Here is an 18,613-nt window from a genome sequence, read left to right as displayed (position 1 = left end):
ATTGAGGGTTAGCCAGATGAAATCCTTTTACATAGAACAGAAAATAAATGTATAGAGCTTTTTATAACCCCATGAAATAAGGCACAAATTTTTTTTAAGAAAGATTATATTTATTTTGAGTTTTACAATCCCCTCCCCCCCATTCATGCTTCCCTCCCCCCTACCCCCCATAGAAGGCATTCTGTTAGTCCTCACGTTGTTTCCATGGTATACACTGATCTCAGTTGAATGTGATGAGAGAAATCATATCTCCAATTAAGAAAAATAAAGTATAAGAGATAGCAAAATTACACAAGATAACGGTTTTTTTCCCCCTAAATTGAAGGTAATAGTCTTTGGTCTTTGTTCAAACTCCACAATTCCTTCTCTGGATACAGATGGTATTCTCCATTGCAGACAGCCCAAAATTGTCCCTGATTATTGCACTGAAAGAATGAGCAAGTCCATCAAGGTTGAACATCACCCCCATGTTGCTGTTAAGGTGTACAGTGTTTTTCTGGTTCTTCTCATCTTGCTCAGCCTCAATTCATGCAAATCCCTCCAGGCTTCCCTGAATTCCCATCCCTCCTGGTTTCTAATAGAACAATAGTCTTCCATGATATACATATACCACAGTTCCCAAGCCATTCCCCAGTTGAAGGACATTCGTTTAATTTTCCAATTCTTTGCCACCACAAACAGCTCTGCTATGAATAACAAATTTGTTTTTCAATTGATAGTTTTTTCAATTATAAGTTTTTTGACATTCATCCACATGCAAATGCATATTTTTAAGTTACAGAATTTTCTTCAACCCTCTCTTCCCAAACCCCCCCCCCCCGCCCCCAAACTTGGCAGTGAACAATCAGGTGAATATTGTACATACTCATTTGTGTTCAGTATGTTTATAGATTAAGCATTTTCTGTATGAGGAGTTAGGATTAAGGGAAAGAAAGAAAGAAAATGATGAGATAAAAAAGAAATACTTAAGAGAATTTCCTTTCCTTTCCTTTCCTGTCCTGTCCTGTCCTGTCCTTTTCTTTCCTGTCCTTTCCTGTCCTTTCCTTTCCACTGTCCTTAACTGTCCTGTCCTCTCCTGTCCTCTCCTGTCCTCTCCTGTCCTCTCCTGTCCTCTCCTGTCCTCTCCTGTCCTCTCCTGTCCTCTCCTTTCCTCTCCTTTCCTCTCCTTTCCTCTCCTTTCCTCTCCTTTCCTCTCCTTTCCTCTCCTTTCCTCTCCTTCCCTTCCCTTCCCTTCCCTTCCCTTTCCTTCCTTTCCTTTCCTTTCCTTTCTTTCCTTTCCTTTCCTTTCCTTTCCTTTCCTTTCCTTTCCTTTCCTTTCCTTTCCTTTCCTTTCCTTTCCTTTCCTGCCCTGCCCTGCCCTGCCCTGCCCTGCCCTGCCCTGCCCTGCCCTGCCCTGCCCTGCCCTGCCCTGCCCTGCCCTGCCCTGCCTGCCCTGCCCTGCCCTGCCCTGCCCTGCCCTGCCCTGCCCTGCCCTGCCCTGCCCTGCCCTGCCCTGCCCTGCCCTGCCCTGCCCTGCCCCCTGCCCTGCCCTGCCCTGCCCCCTGCCCTGCCCTGCCCTGCCCTGCCCTGCCCTGCCCTGCCCTGCCCTGCCCTCCCCTGCCCTGCCCTGCCCTCCCTGCCCTGCCTGCCCTGCCCTGCCCTGCCCTTCCCTTCCCTTCCCTTCCCTTCCCTTCCCTTCCCTGCCCTGCCCTGCCCTGCCCTGCCCTGCCCTGCCCTTCCCTTCCCTTCCCTGCCCTGCCCTGCCCCTGCCCTTCCCTTCCCTTCCCTTCCCTGCCCTCCCTGCCCTGCCCTGCCCTGCCCTGCCTGCCCTGCCCTGCCCTGCCCCTGCCCTGCCCCCTGCCCTGCCCTGTGCCCTGCCCTGTCCTGTCCTTCCTTTTTGCAAGGCAGCAGGGTTAAGTGGCTTGCCCAAGGCCACCCAGCTAGGTCATTACTAAGTGTCTGAGACCAGATTTGAACCCAGGTACTCCTGACTACTCCACTGGACCACGTAGCCGCCCTACTTAAGAGAATTTTTAAAAAGTTAATATAATATTCATTCAGATTCTATAGGGTTTTTTTGGTTTTTATTTTGTTTTTCTTCCTCTAGATGAGGATAGCATTGTCCATAACAGGTCTCCTAGGGTTGTCCTAGCTCTCTGAACTGCTGAGAGGTGCTGCATCCATCAGGTTGATCATCTCACAATGCCATTGTTAATGTACATTGATCTCTTGGTTCTGCTCCCTTTGCTCTGCATCAAATCTTGTAACTCATTCCTTGCTTCTCTAGAACCTGACTATTCATTTTCTTATACTATTCATAACATTCATATACTATAATTTGTTCCACCATTCCCCAATTGATTGAATTCTCAATTTCCAGTTCTTTGCCAATAAAAAGAGAGTAACTATGAAGAAAGATGGTACAAATTGAAAGTATGCCTTTAAAATGATTTCAGTTAATGGATGACTGCTGTACTTATACTTGGGTATTAAGAGATATAGATGTTTTGCAGTGTCCTTAAGCTTACCTCTGTGCTGTCCCACAATCTGTCCATTGGTGCTTCTCTCACGTCCAGAATACTGGGCTAGATAGACTTTGGAGCTGGACCAATAAGGTAGATGTCACAGTATACTAGCATTGGTCCATGTGGTACACATGAAATCATCTTCAGGCAAGGGAACTTGGATTTTAATTTATATAGTACTATTCTGTAGCCTTGGAGAAAAATCAGAGGCTTAAGATTAACCCACATTTTTGTAGGGTGGCTATCCTTTGATACATCCATAGACTGATACTCAAAGAATTGAGGGAAGTGGCAGACATTTGACTGTTTTAAACCCCAAGATATTTCCTGAGTTGAGCTGGGAGACTGGACTATTGATTTGGTTGAACAGAACTCAGGGAAAATCTACTTTTCTAGGTTTGAATTTTTGGCACAGAATCAAATCATTAGAAGAGATAGGGTAGGTGGGATACAGGGAGTATCCAGTTAATTGCCATCACTATGCCTAATGGATAATTACACACAATTGCATATATTGCCTAACAGTAGTCATTATGGATTTGGAGTTAATGATTGCTAAGGGATGGATGCCTTCAGGATAAGCAGGGTGACAGCTTTTTTCTGTTTGCTCAGCAGCCTACAGAGGTGGAGTTCTCTGCCCTCTGAACCCCCTGGTCTTCTGTTTCCCCAAGGTATTGGGATGTTAGCTAGGAGGCTTCCAGCAAATTTAAATCTTGGAAGTGTTGTGTTCTTTTGGGCTCCAGCTCAAGAGAAAGAAGCCCAACCAGTGTCCAGGTATTGGGGATGCATTTAGGGTGGATTCCCCTGGGGGTAGACAGTCTTGAAGACAGGAACTATCTTCTTTTGTTCAACTGGCCTTCCCAGAGGGTGCTTAAAGAAGACAGAGATCCCCTCCTTACTCTCCACCCTTAGATTATGGGATCAAGACTGAGAATATTTCAACATTGGTACAATTTTGCAGGTTTGTGTGTAGAACAGAAGCGCACATAAACTCTGGGATTGAGGTGGGATGTCTGCTCCTCAGGGAGGTGTGCCTCAATTGGAATCTCCCAGGGGTCAGATTGCCTTCCTTTAAGGTACATCATCGTTCTAGGAGAGGAGGGAGAATTTTAAAAGGAAATAACAGTTATCAGAGAATTAGTAGCATCCTAGTGATGAGTGAAAGGAGGAGACCCTGTTCCCAGTGAGATCCTGTCATGAATAAGGGACAAGGAGCTGCATTTGATCCAGGGTACAAGCGGAAGGCACTGGGGAGCTGGTGTCATGGCCTCTTCAACTCCAGTTGGACTTGGGAATCTCCAGTGTAGCCTGAGCCTCTGGAGCACTGGCAGCCTTCAGCTAAATTTGAGGTTGGGTGGGTTGGGGGCCCAGCTCTCTTCTGACAATGCTGTGAATCTTGCTTTTCTCCTGATTTGGCATTTCCTGCTTTTTTTTATGTACAGCTTTATGTGGAGGGTTTCTGATGCCTGGGGCTGCTGTCTTGGGGGCCGGGGAAATTTGGGAGTCAGTTACCATGACTCATGCTGCAGAGACCCTCAAAGAAGACGACTAAAGGAAGTGATGAAGGGGGGGGGGTTGAAGCCTGCAAATAGAGTTGAGATACTCATGGTTTTCCTCTCCATCATGTAGCCTAAGTCTAGTCTTAGATCTGGACCAAAAAAAACCAAATAAATAAAAATTCTGCCATAGAAGAATTAAAAAAAAAACTCCAGAAACACAAGAATTGTTTGCCTGGTGCTTATAAGGAAGGAGCCTGGATAGATTTGGGGGGGGGGTTGTGAACTTGGGAGAAAAATTAAATCTCTGTTTCACTTTGCTTTTAAAAGGCTTAATGTGGTTAGATCTCTGGTCCCCAGGTCCCTCAGGAAGACCTGAGTTTAAATTTGGCCTCAGACATTTACTAGCTGTGTAACCCTGGGTAAGTCACTTAACCTCAGTTTGCCTTGGAGACAGCCAGATTGCTTAGTGGATAGAAGGCTGGGTCTAGAGTCAGGAAGATCTGTGTTCAGTTTGGTCTCACACACTTACAAATTTCCTCACCCCTTTACTCCTGCATAAAATTGAAGAAAGAAGTGGCAAGCCACTCCAGTAGATTTGCCAAGAAAACCCCATGACAATCCAGTCTCATGAAGTGTTGGACATGACTGAATATTGGTTTGGTTGTAATCTTAATAGATTTTATGCATTTAAAAACATTCTGAGAAGGGAGTCTTAGCGGTCCACAACACAAAAAAAGTTTATAAATCTGGGATGGGTCAGATACTCTGATGATGGCCTGTTCAAGTAAAGGCCCCTTTCTCTCCTGCAAGGCATTTGTCTATCAATTAGCAGCTACTTCCCTAGGCTCTCTTTACCCTTCTCCCATGGAATCAGCCCTGGTTGTGTTTATTTCCTCCTTAATTCAGGATGATGTATGGCATGGAATCATCATTTTTTCCTTCTTTCATTGTTCATGGCCCTAGGCCTCACAGTCCTTGCTTCTTGTCCTAAGTGGGAGAGAGTGTCTTACATCATCTATGAAATGCCAGTGTTTCCTGTGAGGGTTTAGGTCTGTAGAAGCCAAGTTGGTCAAGAGGAGGTCATGAGACTCACAAGTCTTCAATAGTGACTTGCTGTTTCTGATTCCGTTCCTCCCAAGGACTTCCTACCCATATTTAGTATCCAAGTCACCCAGAATTCCAAGCTTATTCTCTTTGGCCACATTGATGGTGAGGGTCTCCACCAAAGCTCCAGGAGGCAGGGCATTTACTTTGGGTCAAGCCTGGCAGTTGACAGTGGTTAAGGGATAGCCACCTTTTTTCTGGGTGGGGTCACTGACCTGGGACCTTAGGAATTTTTCCTTATGGACTGAAAGTCTGTAGCACTTTACTCATAAATGTTGAACATTTACTTGTATTTCCTGTGTAGCAAGGACTTGTTAATCAAGGTGAAGCTGTCAGTGCCCATAGGTTTGGGGAACCTGTGCGCACAGTTGAAAGGTGTTTTGGCATCAAGAAGCTCCTTTATTCAATCATATTGCAGAGGGAGAAGCAAAAAGAAAGTTCTAGAAGCAGGATGAAGGAGCTCAGTCAGAGAGCACTGAGGACTGTGTTAAGGCATTTGACTACCTTGAAAGCCAGGGAGGATTTTTGGATAGACAAATTTACCTTTACAGTGGTCCAGGCCATTTCAGTTAAGTCTTTAGTTAGGTGGTTGCACATCTATATTGAGTCACAGGCAGCTCCTTAAGACAGTCTGACACCTGAGGGCACTGGGGAGGCAGTATGATGGGGTCAGAATGCTTTGGATGAGGCATGTTCCTTGACTAGCCTTGGCTTCCTTATTGGAGAAGGATTACAGTGAAAAGGACCAAGACTAGGCTAGAACTGAGAATGTCATTCCCCCACCCTAAGTGATCTGGGATCAGGAGGTTTCCATGGTTGGGATTGTTGTTTGGAATGTTTGTTCTGAAGGCAAGCTGAGGATCTGTTGAAGGGCATCAGTGCATAGAGAGGGTCTCAGAGAGTGATTTGACCAAGGCCAGTTTGAGGTCTGAGGACCAACTAGATGCTCCCTGAAAGATCTATTTGGTTGGGATATGCTCTGAAGTTTACTTAGCTTCCTCTTTATAGAAAAATTTTGACTGATTTAAGGAGCTGTGGCTTCAAAAATGTCGGTGATCTTTTTTCTTCTTCATCCTCACATCCCCCACTTCTGCACCTACATGTCATGGACTTTTTTGTCTCCACTTTAGCTCTCCCCCAACTATCCCTTTCCTCTTACTTGCTCTACATCACTTCCCACCTGTCTCCTTCCCTTCATTCACTCCCTCTTCTCTCCCTTTATATTCCTCCTTCACCATCTCTTATCTTTCACTTAGTTCATTTTCTGTGCTCTATCCTTCATATTCATTGTTTCTTATTTTGTGGTAACATTTTATATTATTAATAAACCATAGGTTTTTTTTTTTAGCTATTTCCAGTTGATTGACACCTACTTTGCTACTACAGAAAATGTTACTATAAATATTTGTGGGTATTTGGGGCCTTTTTGGGGGGGGAGATATGGTAGATCTTTTTATCTATGACTTAATTAGTTTTGATTTGAGATCAAAGATCTTCTTAGCAGTGCAGTCTTTGAATGCAAGGATATTCAATTTATCCACCTTTTTTTCCCCTTGCATTATTCCTATTTACTTTCCAGTATGGTTAAACTAGTCTACCAAATTTTTCCCGACTCCACACATTCAGTATTCTTAGATTTTGACATCTTTGCCATTTTCCTGTTAAAAAGTAAAAACTCAGTTTTGATTGCTGTAGTAATTTGCAGCAATCTTTTATATGGTTGGTAAGTTTGGGGTTTTTAAAGTTTTTTTGAGGGAGAATATTGGGAAAATACAGTTTTCTCATTTTCTGTAAAAAAAAGCTAAACTTAAATGGCTTTGTGAATACTTTTTCAAAAGGTTGGAAATACTATGCCTGCAAATTTTGTATTGTGTTCTGGCATCTTTCTATTTGACTAACCCAGGAATGGGAGCTAGGGGAAGAGGGTGATCATTGTACTCTGGGGGATGCCTGTCACTTTGACTTCAGTGCATTGGAAGCAGTTTTCCAAGCCTAAGACATTGGCTTAGGCCTTAGTGCATACTTGGGGCTTCTCCAACAATGTCTCTTAAATACATCTTTGTCTTTCAGCTCTGCCTGAGATCACTGGCCACAAAAGAAGTGAGAACAAAAATGAAGGGCAAGATGCCCTTATGTACTGCAAATCAGTTGGATATCCTTACCCAGACTGGGTATGGCGAAAGAAGGAAAATGGCGTGTTCGTGGTGAGTGGGAGAGTTAACAATACTTGGCATCATCTAACAGTCCAGAGACACAGGCACAGGCACTTGTGTACCAAGTGCAGTTGACTTCACAGAATGCTAGAGAAATCTGTCTGGTGCAACATGTAGCTTATTAAGAATCCCTTCCTCACAGACCATAGTCAGTCAATGAGCATTTATTCATTGCCTACCATATGCTAAACATGAGGCAATGTGAAGAAAGGCAGTAGACAGTCCCTGCCCTCCTGGTCTAGTAAGTGATTTCCCATGAGGAAATTCCATATTACCCTAGGGATAACTCCTAAGCAGGAGGAGAATTTTCCTGACATCAGATCTAAGTCTGCCTGTTTGCAACAGCCCTGTCTGGCCTGGCAATACTGGACTAATCCTTCTGTCCCCAGAGAGCCCTTCTCAGACATGTAGTTAGAACTTTGAGGTCAGTCATTGAGTCACCAGGTATTTATTAAATGTGTATGTGTTGAGTATACCTAGATAAACAGGTAGCAGGCTCTGCTCTCAAGTAGCTTGTCTTCTGTCTATTAAGTCCATTCTAAATAAAGGCCTGGGCCTGGCAGAGAGGCAGTAGCAGCTGCAGTCAACTGGGAAATGGCCTATGTAGGAAGAGACTTTGGAACTGAACTGGGAAGGAAGCTAGGGATCCTCTGAGGTGGAGGTTAGGGAGGGCAATTTTTTTTATCATGGATGACCCCTTTGACAGTTTTAAGTCCATGGATCATTTCTCAGAATAATTTTTTTTTAAAATTTTAATTGAAGGAAATGCTCATTTCAGCTAGAGAATAATGAAAGCAAAGATAAATTTTTTTGCCATCTATATTCTTGAATTCCCTGAAATCTATATGTCCCCCTGCTCTTATGTGAAAGGGAGCAACATAAGCCAAGTTGGATAGGGAGGTTGGAGCCAGGTGTGAAAGGCTTTTTTAAATGCCAAACAAAGGAGCTAAAAATACTGCAGATCCTTTTATAGCTTGTTTTCTGGTTCTCTTGCCATCCTTGTTGCCCTTTTTTGAACACACTGTTATCTGTCTTTATAAAATGTGGTATGTACACAGAATTGAATCCAGTACTCCAGATGTGGCCTGACTAGGCCATTCCAGAGCAGACATAACCATTTATTCATTCTGGTTTATTAGGTGGCTATTAATTAAGCCTGGGGCTTTTAGGCTGCCATGTTGATATCGTTGACATATATTGACTGAGCTATTAGTTTACCACAGACCCTATGTATTTTCTACTCCTCCCTCTCTTTCCTAGTCAATGGCTTCATCATCTTCTATTTGTTAAGTTGATTTTTTTAAAAAACCTAAGGGCAGTATTATATGTGTGTCCATATTGAACTTTTATCTCCTTTGATTTGGGCCCCTTGTTCTAACCTGTTATGATCTTTTTGGATTCTAGTTGTCATACAACATATTGCAGATTTGACAGGCATTTTTGCTTTTGAGTAATTGAATACTAAATAATCTGGATTTAATCCCTAGAGACCTCCTATTAATTTGAAATGTCCATTTGTAAAGGTTAGACATGGTAGATTGAGTTCTTCAATCAATTTCAAATTCTCTTCACTAGGTGAATCTTGCCCATGAAGACTGCATAAGACTGTCAAACACCTGGCTGAAGATATGTTAACTTGACTATATTTTTCCCATCTGCCAGATGAATTTCTGCTGTTCAAATAGGAAAGGAGGTCAGCCTGGCCTGCCTCAGTTCTTGATGAAGCCATTTCTAGTTTTTTAATTTATCACTATTTCCCTTCTTAAGTAAATGCTCATCACCTATTATCTTAAATGGATTCTCGAATATTCTCAGGAAATGAAGTCAAATTCGCTGTTTTTTGGAAACCAGGTCATTGTTGACCTTTCATGCAGTGTGTTTCCCCTTCTCCAAGTTTTACTAGCCCAGAAACCACATCTCATTTTTTAAGTGCTGACGTAAGTTATAGCTTGCAGAATCTGGCAACTTGACTTCTGGAGGACAGCTGAATGTTGCCTGTCTACTCACTTGTCTTTCTTTGCTCCTCGTTTGTAGCCATTTTTGTTATACCATTCCATGGTCAAAGATCATGTTTCTTGGAAGAGAACCAAGAAACAAAATTGAGAGTTGAGTGCTCTGCTTTCTTGCTATCATCAGTTATTATCAGCCAACTTGAGCAAGTCTTAGCCCATCTTTAATCCTCCCCTTGTTCCAAACATAGCTAAAAATGAACCCCCCATTTAAACCATTTAATTACTTCCCCTGCTGGAATGGAAAGTGTGAATTAGTCAGACAAAAATTCTTAAGTAGAAGGGAGAAGAGAAGAGATTTTTTAGGCCAGTTAGTGCTTTTGCATTTTTATGGAAAGTAAGACTTATAGCTTATCCCTCCAATTTTCTTTGGGGTTCCAGATTGTCAAGAAACTATAGTGACTGTAGGGAGACATTCAGGTGGATCAGTCAGGAGTTTCTCATCATAGTTCAGATGATAGGTAATGAGGGCCTGAATTTGTAGTGGGAGAAGAAAGGAAAGATTGTGAAGGAAAAATTAACAGGAAGGAAAAAATAAGAGTTTAAAAGATTAAGGTTAGATGCCTGGAATGTTGAATGGGATATAGGAATGCAGATCTGAAGCCAGAGGCGAAGCTGATTCTGGAGGTGCTTTCCCGGAAGAAGTGAGAGTGAGTGCATCGAAAAAGACCAGGACCATCATACTTTGGAGCTGTCAGAGGAAGAAGCAGAAGTGAGCAGAAGGGTCAGAGACTTGGAGACAGCAACTTGATGAAAGCCGAGAGCCTTCCCCTGGCCATCCCTCAGGACCTGGGCTGCATCCCCTCTTACCCCCCACCTCTTAGACTCCCTCTCTTTGTTCAAAGCTGAGCTCAGTTGCCACCTTTTTACATGAAGCCTTTCTTGAACCCCTTCATTGCCAGTGTCTTTTCCCTCAAATTACCTTGTTTTTTCTTTTATATTTATTTGTTATATACTTGTATATGTAAGTAGAAACTGTTTGATTCTTTGTCTTTGTGTCCCCAGCATCTAGCACTTCATTGGTGGTTGGCAGAAGGGAGGGATACAGTGGGTGGATCATGGTATCTGGAGTCAGAACCTGGGTTTGAATGCCATCTTAGCAATTTGCCTACCTGGGGACCTTGACAAAATCACTTGGTAGTTCCTCAAGAATTTGACTCGATGACCTGAGGTCTCATCTTGCTCTAACTCTGTGATCCTATCAAGGAGCAAGTGATCAGAAGCAGTGTCAGCTATTCCAAGAATTGAGAAGGATGGATCTTGAGGGAGCCTTTGGCCTGTGTGTCAGAGGTGAGTGTGGTTGACAGACTGCAGGAAGTTCAGGAGCGGTGTCAACTTGGAGGCAGCCCTGGGGGCTACTCGTGCTCCAGGGAGTTTGGGGATGGAGAAAGATGACTTGGACCTGAGGGAGAAATAGTGAGATGACCTAAGTGGGTTTATAGGCAGAAGAGGAAGAAACAGTAGCTCTAGAGAGAGGGAAAATGATCAGTGGAGAAAAGACCATTTGACTAAAGACACCAGGTCAACGGTAACCTCATTTCCAAAGACTGGAGCAAAGGAAAGAGGGAATTTGGTTGGAGGGACCTTCTGACTTAGGTGTCTAGCATTTGTGAGAGAAGTCTTGGTTGTGAAGATTCCTCAGAAGACATCAAGGAGGGCAGCTAGGTGGTACAGTGATAGAACACTGGTCCTGGAGTAGAGCACTGGTCCTGGAGTCAAGAGGACCGACCTGAGTTCAAATTCGGCCTCAAACACTTAATAATTACCTAGCTGTGTGACCTTGGGCAATGTGTGACTCCATTGCCTTACGAACAAACTAAAGAAAAAAAAGACATCAAGAACTAAAGGAGCTAGAAATATAGTTGTTCCTGGATCCATTGGCCATGGGACCCTGACTATTGGTCAGGTAGGGCTTTCTCAGGCTCATCTTGATTTCTTCTTGGAAATAGAGCAGTTGACAGTTTGAGGCTAAGCTTTTCCATAGTCTCATTTGAGATACATCCTATCCACATCTTTATCATATGGAGAGAGTTTGGGACCTGGCTCCTGAGGTTCCCTCCTGAGCGAATTGATGGGTTTTAGCTTCCGCAGGGCCCTGGCTTACCTAGCCTGACCCTTGTTTACCCCACTTCTTTTGCCCCGGAGCAGGACTTGCTCAACACCTCGGGCCGATTCTTCATCATCAACAAGGAAAACTATACCGAGCTGAACATCGTTAACCTCCAAATAACTGAAGATCCTGGCGAGTATGAGTGTAATGCCACCAATGCCATTGGCTCAGACTCCTTCGTCACTGTACTGAGAGTGCGGAGCCACCTGGCCCCACTCTGGCCCTTCCTGGGGATCTTGGCTGAAATCATCATTCTCGTGGTGATCATTGTCATATATGAAAAGAGGAAGAGGCCGGATGAGGTTCCAGACGGTAAGAGCATTTCCAGAACACAACTCTGAGTTCAGGGTTTGTTCTTGGGGGCATAGTTGTTGGGAGGGTTCATCGGACCCCCAGATCCAAGCTGGAAGAAGGCTGGAGTTTGTTTTCCCCAATGAAAAAAACATCCTGTATTTTTTTCCATTTTGGTTACTTAAAGTTATTGTCACAGCTATAGTTTTATCTCTGAGTTCTTGTAAATTCTGAATGTCTTGCCCACTGTAGAGAATGGTACCAATTTCATTCATAGATACTGGTATGACAGACTGAAATCTGAGAAAACCCTGAGTTTGATATAGAATGTCCTCACAAAGTCTTTGACCCCCCCCCCCCCCCCCAGACTTTGTCGGAGCTCAGTCAACTTCTCTTCTCAGGAATTTCTCTGCCATTCATTGATGAACTCTTTGAGCTCAGTGGGTTTAGTATTTCCTTTGGCAGAAAACTCTGAAGTTATTTTCAAGGCTCCCCTCCTCTGTGATCACTTGCTGTTTAAATTTTTCATCTTCAACCCCTTAGTTTAAGATTAGGGGAGTGCAGACATGTTCCTGAAGACTTGACTGCTTGGTCCAAAGGCCTTAATTAAGCATTTCCTCCAAGCTGGCTGAATGTTGAGCCTGACCTGGACAGTGAACCTTGGGCTAGATGGCCTCCTCAGACTTTGTCTGTGGCCCCTTTCCAATCAGTCGGTGGAGCACTGATGGAGGTTTCTTGTCTCCTTCCAATTCCCACCCGACTCCTCCCCCCTTGCTCTTCCCTTCTGTTGATGGCAGCAGAGCTTCGGAACTCAGCCAGCCAGATGCGTTCACCTTACAGGGGCTCTTAGCCTCTTTGGAGATGGGGTGTGACTCCCCTGATTGAGGTGCTACCCATAGCCAAAGGCACCTGTTCTGTGCAGCTCTTGTGCCCGAAACCAGACCACTGATCTGGGGGAGCCATGTTAGAGGTTCTTTGAAGCACTTGTGGGTGGGTGGGTATGAGTGAGTGTGTGGGAGGGGTGTCCCTTCAGTTCTGGGGCTCTCAGTACATCAGAAAATACTAAATGAACTGCTCCAGACTGGAGTCTTTGACTGTGTGTAGACACCATTCTGGTCCCTCTCCAGGAGCAGCATTACCCAGAAATGCTTTTAGGGTCTTTTGTTCATGGGACATCAGACATTTCAGTCTGGATGTAGCTTCTTCTGAATGAATTTTTTCCTTCTCTGTCCAAATCTGTTTAAATAGAACGTAAGTCAAAGGCTGGACAGGTTCTTACTGTAAGCACTCTTGCTGGGGGCTGAATGCTGGCGCCTCTGGTGTCTATTCATAATAAACTGAGCGCAGACTTGCAGGGGCGTCTCCGGCCCCACAGTGTTGCCTTGGCTCAGACCTCATGGTGCCTCTGATGGCTCCCAGCCTCCCCAACTCTGCTCAGCCGGTGAAGCTGCTGCTCTCCGAGGTGAGGAGGTTGCAGGGCTGTTGCTCCGAGGCCCCAGTGGCCTTGGACTTCAGGTTTTCCTTTCTTTTGCCATAGCATGCAGCCTCAAGTTAAGAGAAGAGCAGCTGGGGATTTGCTCCTCTTTTTCCAGGTGGCTAATGGGGGCAGTTGTGCCTTCTTCCCCCCCCCCCCCCCAACAGGGACCATTTCCTCCTCCAGGTTGAAAGGCTCAGCCATGCAAGCATGTTCTTTCTGCTAAATCTTGCTTTCCTTCAGTTTCTCCAGGAAGGCCCAGAGGCCACAAACAAAGCTTTGAGGCTACATTTTTGAAAAACAGTGCAGACTAGGTTTTGTGGTCTCACTTGCCATGTAGCAAGCTCCACATGATTCTTCCCAATTCCAGGACTCATTTGGGAAGCCATTTATTTGTACCAATAGCCAAACCTATGGAAAAAAATCAAGCAGACTTGAGAAGAAGAACCTTGGTTTGTCAGGAGTAATTTAGCTTACTATGCATAAGTCCTTCTTAAAAGGGGCAGTCTGGTCTGCCTGCCTACCTGCCTGAAAGGTAAGTATGAGCTCAGAAGGAAGGGTGTGGCCAAGCTAGCAGCTCACTTGTTCTTTACATTGCATTTGGGTCAAAATGTGAATTGCTTGGCATTCTGTGTTGACAGCAGAGGTGGTTCAGGTTTTGCTTTCCATCCTTACATTATTGCCCCCCCCATGTCTTTTTTTACCATCTCCCATATTCTCTTCCTAATCCTTATGGACCTTTTATGATGACTCCTTTAAAAAAAAAGTTTTTTCCCTTTGTACTCATTTCCCTGATTTTAATTGTTTCTCTTCATTTTTTTTCAGTGCTTTTTCCTCTTCCTTACACACACTCCTCAGCCCCTCACAAAGCTTTCTGAATTTATCATATATAATTTCCTCCCTTACCCCCAACCCTCATTGGTTAATCCTTGGAATGGATGGAAGGAGTTAATTCTATCTGCTTTAAGATTGCATTTCCAGGCCAATCAGCATACACCTTTGGGGCATCCTTCTTTTTGCTCTGTCTTGGCTTCTTAGATACCATTATGGGAACAGAAATCTTTTAATAGACCTGACGTGATTGTTCTCTGCCAGATGGGTGCTTTATTACCAAGATATGCCTGCATTCCATTTCAGACTCACTGCTTTTTTTGGGCATGTGAACTCTTTACTGATTATTCACATCGTGTTCAGCCCACCAGTTCTTGATATCCCAGGCCTCTAGCTTGAAAAACAAACGCTGGTATAGCACTATCCAAAGCAGAATGGAATAATTATTTTTCTACTAATGTTCCACTTTTGAAAAAATTGTTTTAAAATCTTACATAAGTGATGCCCAGGGAGTCTCTGAAAGGGGTCAGTTAGAAAGTTAGTTAACTATACTTGCAGAAGGCCAATCAATCCTACAGCCAGAAATACTGAGGTCATTTTCTCAGTGAATCCTCTAACCTAGAAAGGATGAAATTATCCCCCAGGCCTGTGATGTGTTTCCTTTGGAATGGGTTAGCACATTTTGCTTTTCTCTAGATCCTAAGAAAATGTTAAAAGGGATCACTGGGGCATGAAGAGTGTTTCTCATAGCATCTTGGCTGAATTTGGCTTTGAATAACTAGAAAAGATTAGATGTTAATATTTCAGGAAGCAAGGGAAGGTGCAGCTTCATTTTGGGGGGCAGATACATATACATAGGCACACATATACATATGCACACTGTGCCATGAACATGTGATTTTTAAATTGTTTTTGCTGAATTAAATTATTTCTAAGAGTTTGAGAGTGACTGATGCTTTTAGTCCGTCACCTTGGGAAGAGTACATTTTGGGAACTGTTTGGGGTGCTTCCATCCATTTCAATGATTTCAAAATACTTAAGCAAAGGGAGGCTTAGGGTTGGGAGGATGGAGTTAAGAAAAATCATAAATCAACAAAAAAACCTTTGGAATTTTAACAGACTATTCCAGATTTTAATTTGACTGAAATATATTCAGAATTAATTCTGATATTGGAAAATACTTTTAACTAACCAGACCTGTTTGTCATTCTAAACATAAAGATCACATGCCATCTAAACTTCTATATAAGACCTGAGAGCAAAGCGCTTTCTTTAAACGATCTCTAAAATGTATATTCTATTTTCTTTAACAGGAAAATAATTGAGTCAGGGACAACTCAGAGAAAAAGATCATAAAGTAGCTGAAAGGAAAAGTTGAGATCAGCTCCCTTGGATTTAAAGTCACAAATCTGAAATCAGGAAACTAAAGCAACCCTTGTCCTGTTTTATCATATAGACGTATCTTATTAAGGTGTTCTGCTTTGATGCCCCTCTTCTAACATGAACAGAAATCAAAATGAAGTGAGGGAAAGGTAGTAAGGGTTGAACCTTAATGAATATTAAAATGAAACTTTGTACAAGCCCCAGTTTAAAATCTAATGGTAATGTTTGAGGAAAACTGATTCGAGGGATGTCTCAAGTTCTTTTCCTTAAAATCAGTTTGTCTGAAAGTAGTCTTACATTACATAAAATGAGATTCTCTGGGCACCTGCAGATCCTTCTCCAGATTACAAGACAAATCCAGGAGGAGGGAGGGCTTAGTGCATTCATTTGGAAAGGCTGCACATTCAGGATGAATCCTAGTTTTAAGCAGTCCTACGCAGTATTCCACTTTGACATATTATAGGAAAAGAGAATCCACATACATTGTTTCCGTCCTCCCCAGGACTTGCATTTGACCAATGGCTGTAAGTAATAGTGAGTGTGAGAGAACAGTCATAAATAAGCCCAAGGGATTGGGGTGATGTTGATATTTGTCGGTTACTATGACTTCTTTTTTTTCCCCCCTCAATTGCATCATACCCTTAAAAATGGTGGTAAGTGAGCGATCTGCATGCTTTGGAGTTTGTTTACTCTCCGCTTCAGTCTATACGATGCACAGTTCATAATGTTAACACTTTTCTTCAAGTTTACCTCATTCACGTTCACAACTAATTTGGATTTCAGTTTGCTGTTTAATCTTTTTTTTTAATTTCTGTACCTCCCCCTCCACCCCGTATTTCTGTTTTTCTCCCCTTCTCTCCTGAATTTCTCATTAGGGGTTGAGTCCCTTTTTTGTCCGTACTGTACTGTGGGTATGTTGGCTGCAGTTAGTTGTTCAGATTAACAGAGTAGAAACGCAGTGCTTTTTTTCCTTTGTTCTTTTGAACCTCTAGAAAAGAATGTGCAAGTGAACTTTGGGGGAGGCAGGGGAGGAGTTCATCGGGTTTAGAAGTTAGAATGAATAACAGCTGCTCCCACTCACAGGCATGGCACCCACACTGCTTCATCATCCGCTAAAACACCCACCTCCAGGCAGCCCTTTGCACGTTAGAAGCCTGTTCAGCTATAGAATGGCCTCGTCCAACTTGGCCCGAGAGTCATGCTTTGTCATGTTGAGGGGAAGCTTTGAAAGATAGCCAGACTATATCGTTTTGTTTTGTTTTTCTCGTTTTCTTTAAAGTTTGGTAGCCAGGCTGCTGATGTCGAAGATCTTGTGCTAGAATGTGGGGCATTTAGCCGGCCCTGCTGGAACATTCACTAAACCGATTAGCTACCTGGCTGGTGTCTCGTTGTCCATTCACAAGTCTCAGAAGCGCCTCGTTCCTAGCATGTAGCATATTGGGCTTGGACATGATGGTGGGATTTGGAAGGTGTCTGTGAGGGGAGGAGCGAGTCTGTCTTTCTGTCTCAGTACTTAGTGTGTCTCTGTATCTCCCTGCTGCATACACAGCCCATGGATGTCTTGGTCGTGCTAGTTTTTTCTCTGTTCCTGTTTTTTGGGTAGTGTAATGTTGCTAGTGATGGACTCCTGTGGACACTGGGGGTGTCACTAGCCTGTTGTTTGGCTGCTGAGTTGTTGGTCTGTGGTCAGTTCTTTATTTTTTGAAATCTTTTTTTGCTCCGGTCACTGTGTGTGCTGGCGGTAGCTTTGCCTCTCCGTTGCCTCGAAGGTACAGGTGGAGCAATGTCTCCTTCCGACAGACATTCCTCCTGGTGTGTGCTCATGCAGATGCCTACACTGAGACCGTGATATTTCCATTCCTGCTTCATGTGCACCAAGCCCCCTTGTGGAATCCTGCTGAGAGTTTGACTTGAGTGAAGCCAAATGGTTCTAATGTTTGATTTAATCCATTGGATTTTATCTAGGTGTAAAATGGAATGTCCAATAGACAAGCTTTGTTGATTTTCTTCCATCCTGCTTAGAAGCATTTCAGTCACCCTTAGTGGGAGCAAGGAAACAAAAACAACCAAAGTAATCTTTTATCATATGCTAATTGGATCTTGTAAATTTGTAAGAAGGCATCTAAACTCAAATGACTGAACGCTTTTTTGAAAAACTTCTGGTTTTTAATTCTGGTTTTGGCCAGGATTTAGGCGGAGCCCAGGTTCTCTTTGTAGCAGGCCCTGTCAGTAGAGGGAGGACACTGCCATTTGACTGTCATTTTTGAAGGTGCATGTTGCCCACTGCTGACCAAGGACAGCATCTATTATGTGGTGGCACACGTCCCTGTTGTGGCTTCCTAGTCCACCAAGTCATTTATTCTCCACTTTAACAATGCCCAGTGTAATTGCAAACATTGAGAAAAAGAACTGTCCCTTGAGGAAAGATTTGTTTGTAACCCTAGAGGATCATGTGAGTCCATACACATTGGAAGACTGGCTCCAAATTGCAGTCATTTCAAGAAAACAAACAGCAGGATTTTACAACTGAAATGTTGGTTTGTCTTCTCATCTTTTTAAGAGTGAACCACTGGAACTTGGGGACAAGATGAGTATGATAACATTGCAGCTATCTGTCCACTACAGTTGCAGTTTTTCATGACAAGCATTCAAAGTGTTAACTAAAACCATTGAAACAACATACCTGCCATTAAAAACTTGAAATCAGAAAAATAACTCCATGAGTCTTTTGCACTACCAAGTGGAATGGCCTTTTAATAAATGCTATGGATAGACAAATTTGCCAGTTGCAATGTTCGGTCCAGATAAAATTTCTCTAAGAGTCTAACTCCACTGTCTCTCTTCTTCCCTTATCTTTCAATGATATTTCAATGAAATACCTACTGCAGATGATGAACCAGCTGGACCAATGTAAGTACCTTCTCTGGTGCTCGCTTTAGTAATTATCTGGATAAGAATGGAATTGAATTCTTTTGGATTTGCAGTGAAATAAATATGGGATATTGGAATAGTAGGGGAAATAAGAGGAGGAAAGCTTATGAATGAAAGTGAATGTTGCAGTATATAATTCATAGATTAAACACTGGCCAGATGGATGATCTCTTGATTCTCAAGATATGTGATACAGTTCATTTTTGTTTTGGGTTTGGTTTTTTTTGCAAGGCAGTGGGGTTAAGTGGCTTGCCCAAGGCCACA

General features: G+C 43.2%; 1 protein-coding gene across 1 annotated transcript in view; it reads left to right on the top strand.

Moving 5' to 3' along the window:
• Nucleotides 1-18,613, top strand: part of NPTN (neuroplastin) — a 70,487-nt gene that overhangs the window by 48,203 nt on the left and 3,671 nt on the right. The window contains exons 5-7 of the mRNA XM_074232675.1: nucleotides 7,178-7,311; nucleotides 11,478-11,751; nucleotides 18,307-18,328. Coding sequence (XP_074088776.1) covers nucleotides 7,178-7,311; nucleotides 11,478-11,751; nucleotides 18,307-18,328 — 430 coding nt within the window. The remainder of the gene's footprint in view (nucleotides 1-7,177; nucleotides 7,312-11,477; nucleotides 11,752-18,306; nucleotides 18,329-18,613) is intronic.

Source organism: Macrotis lagotis, chromosome 4 (assembly GCF_037893015.1).
Source record: "Macrotis lagotis isolate mMagLag1 chromosome 4, bilby.v1.9.chrom.fasta, whole genome shotgun sequence".
Taxonomy (NCBI): Eukaryota; Metazoa; Chordata; class Mammalia; order Peramelemorphia; family Peramelidae; genus Macrotis; species Macrotis lagotis.
The sequence above is the reverse complement of the archived record's forward strand: the minus strand, read 5'-3'. Positions and strand labels throughout refer to the sequence as shown.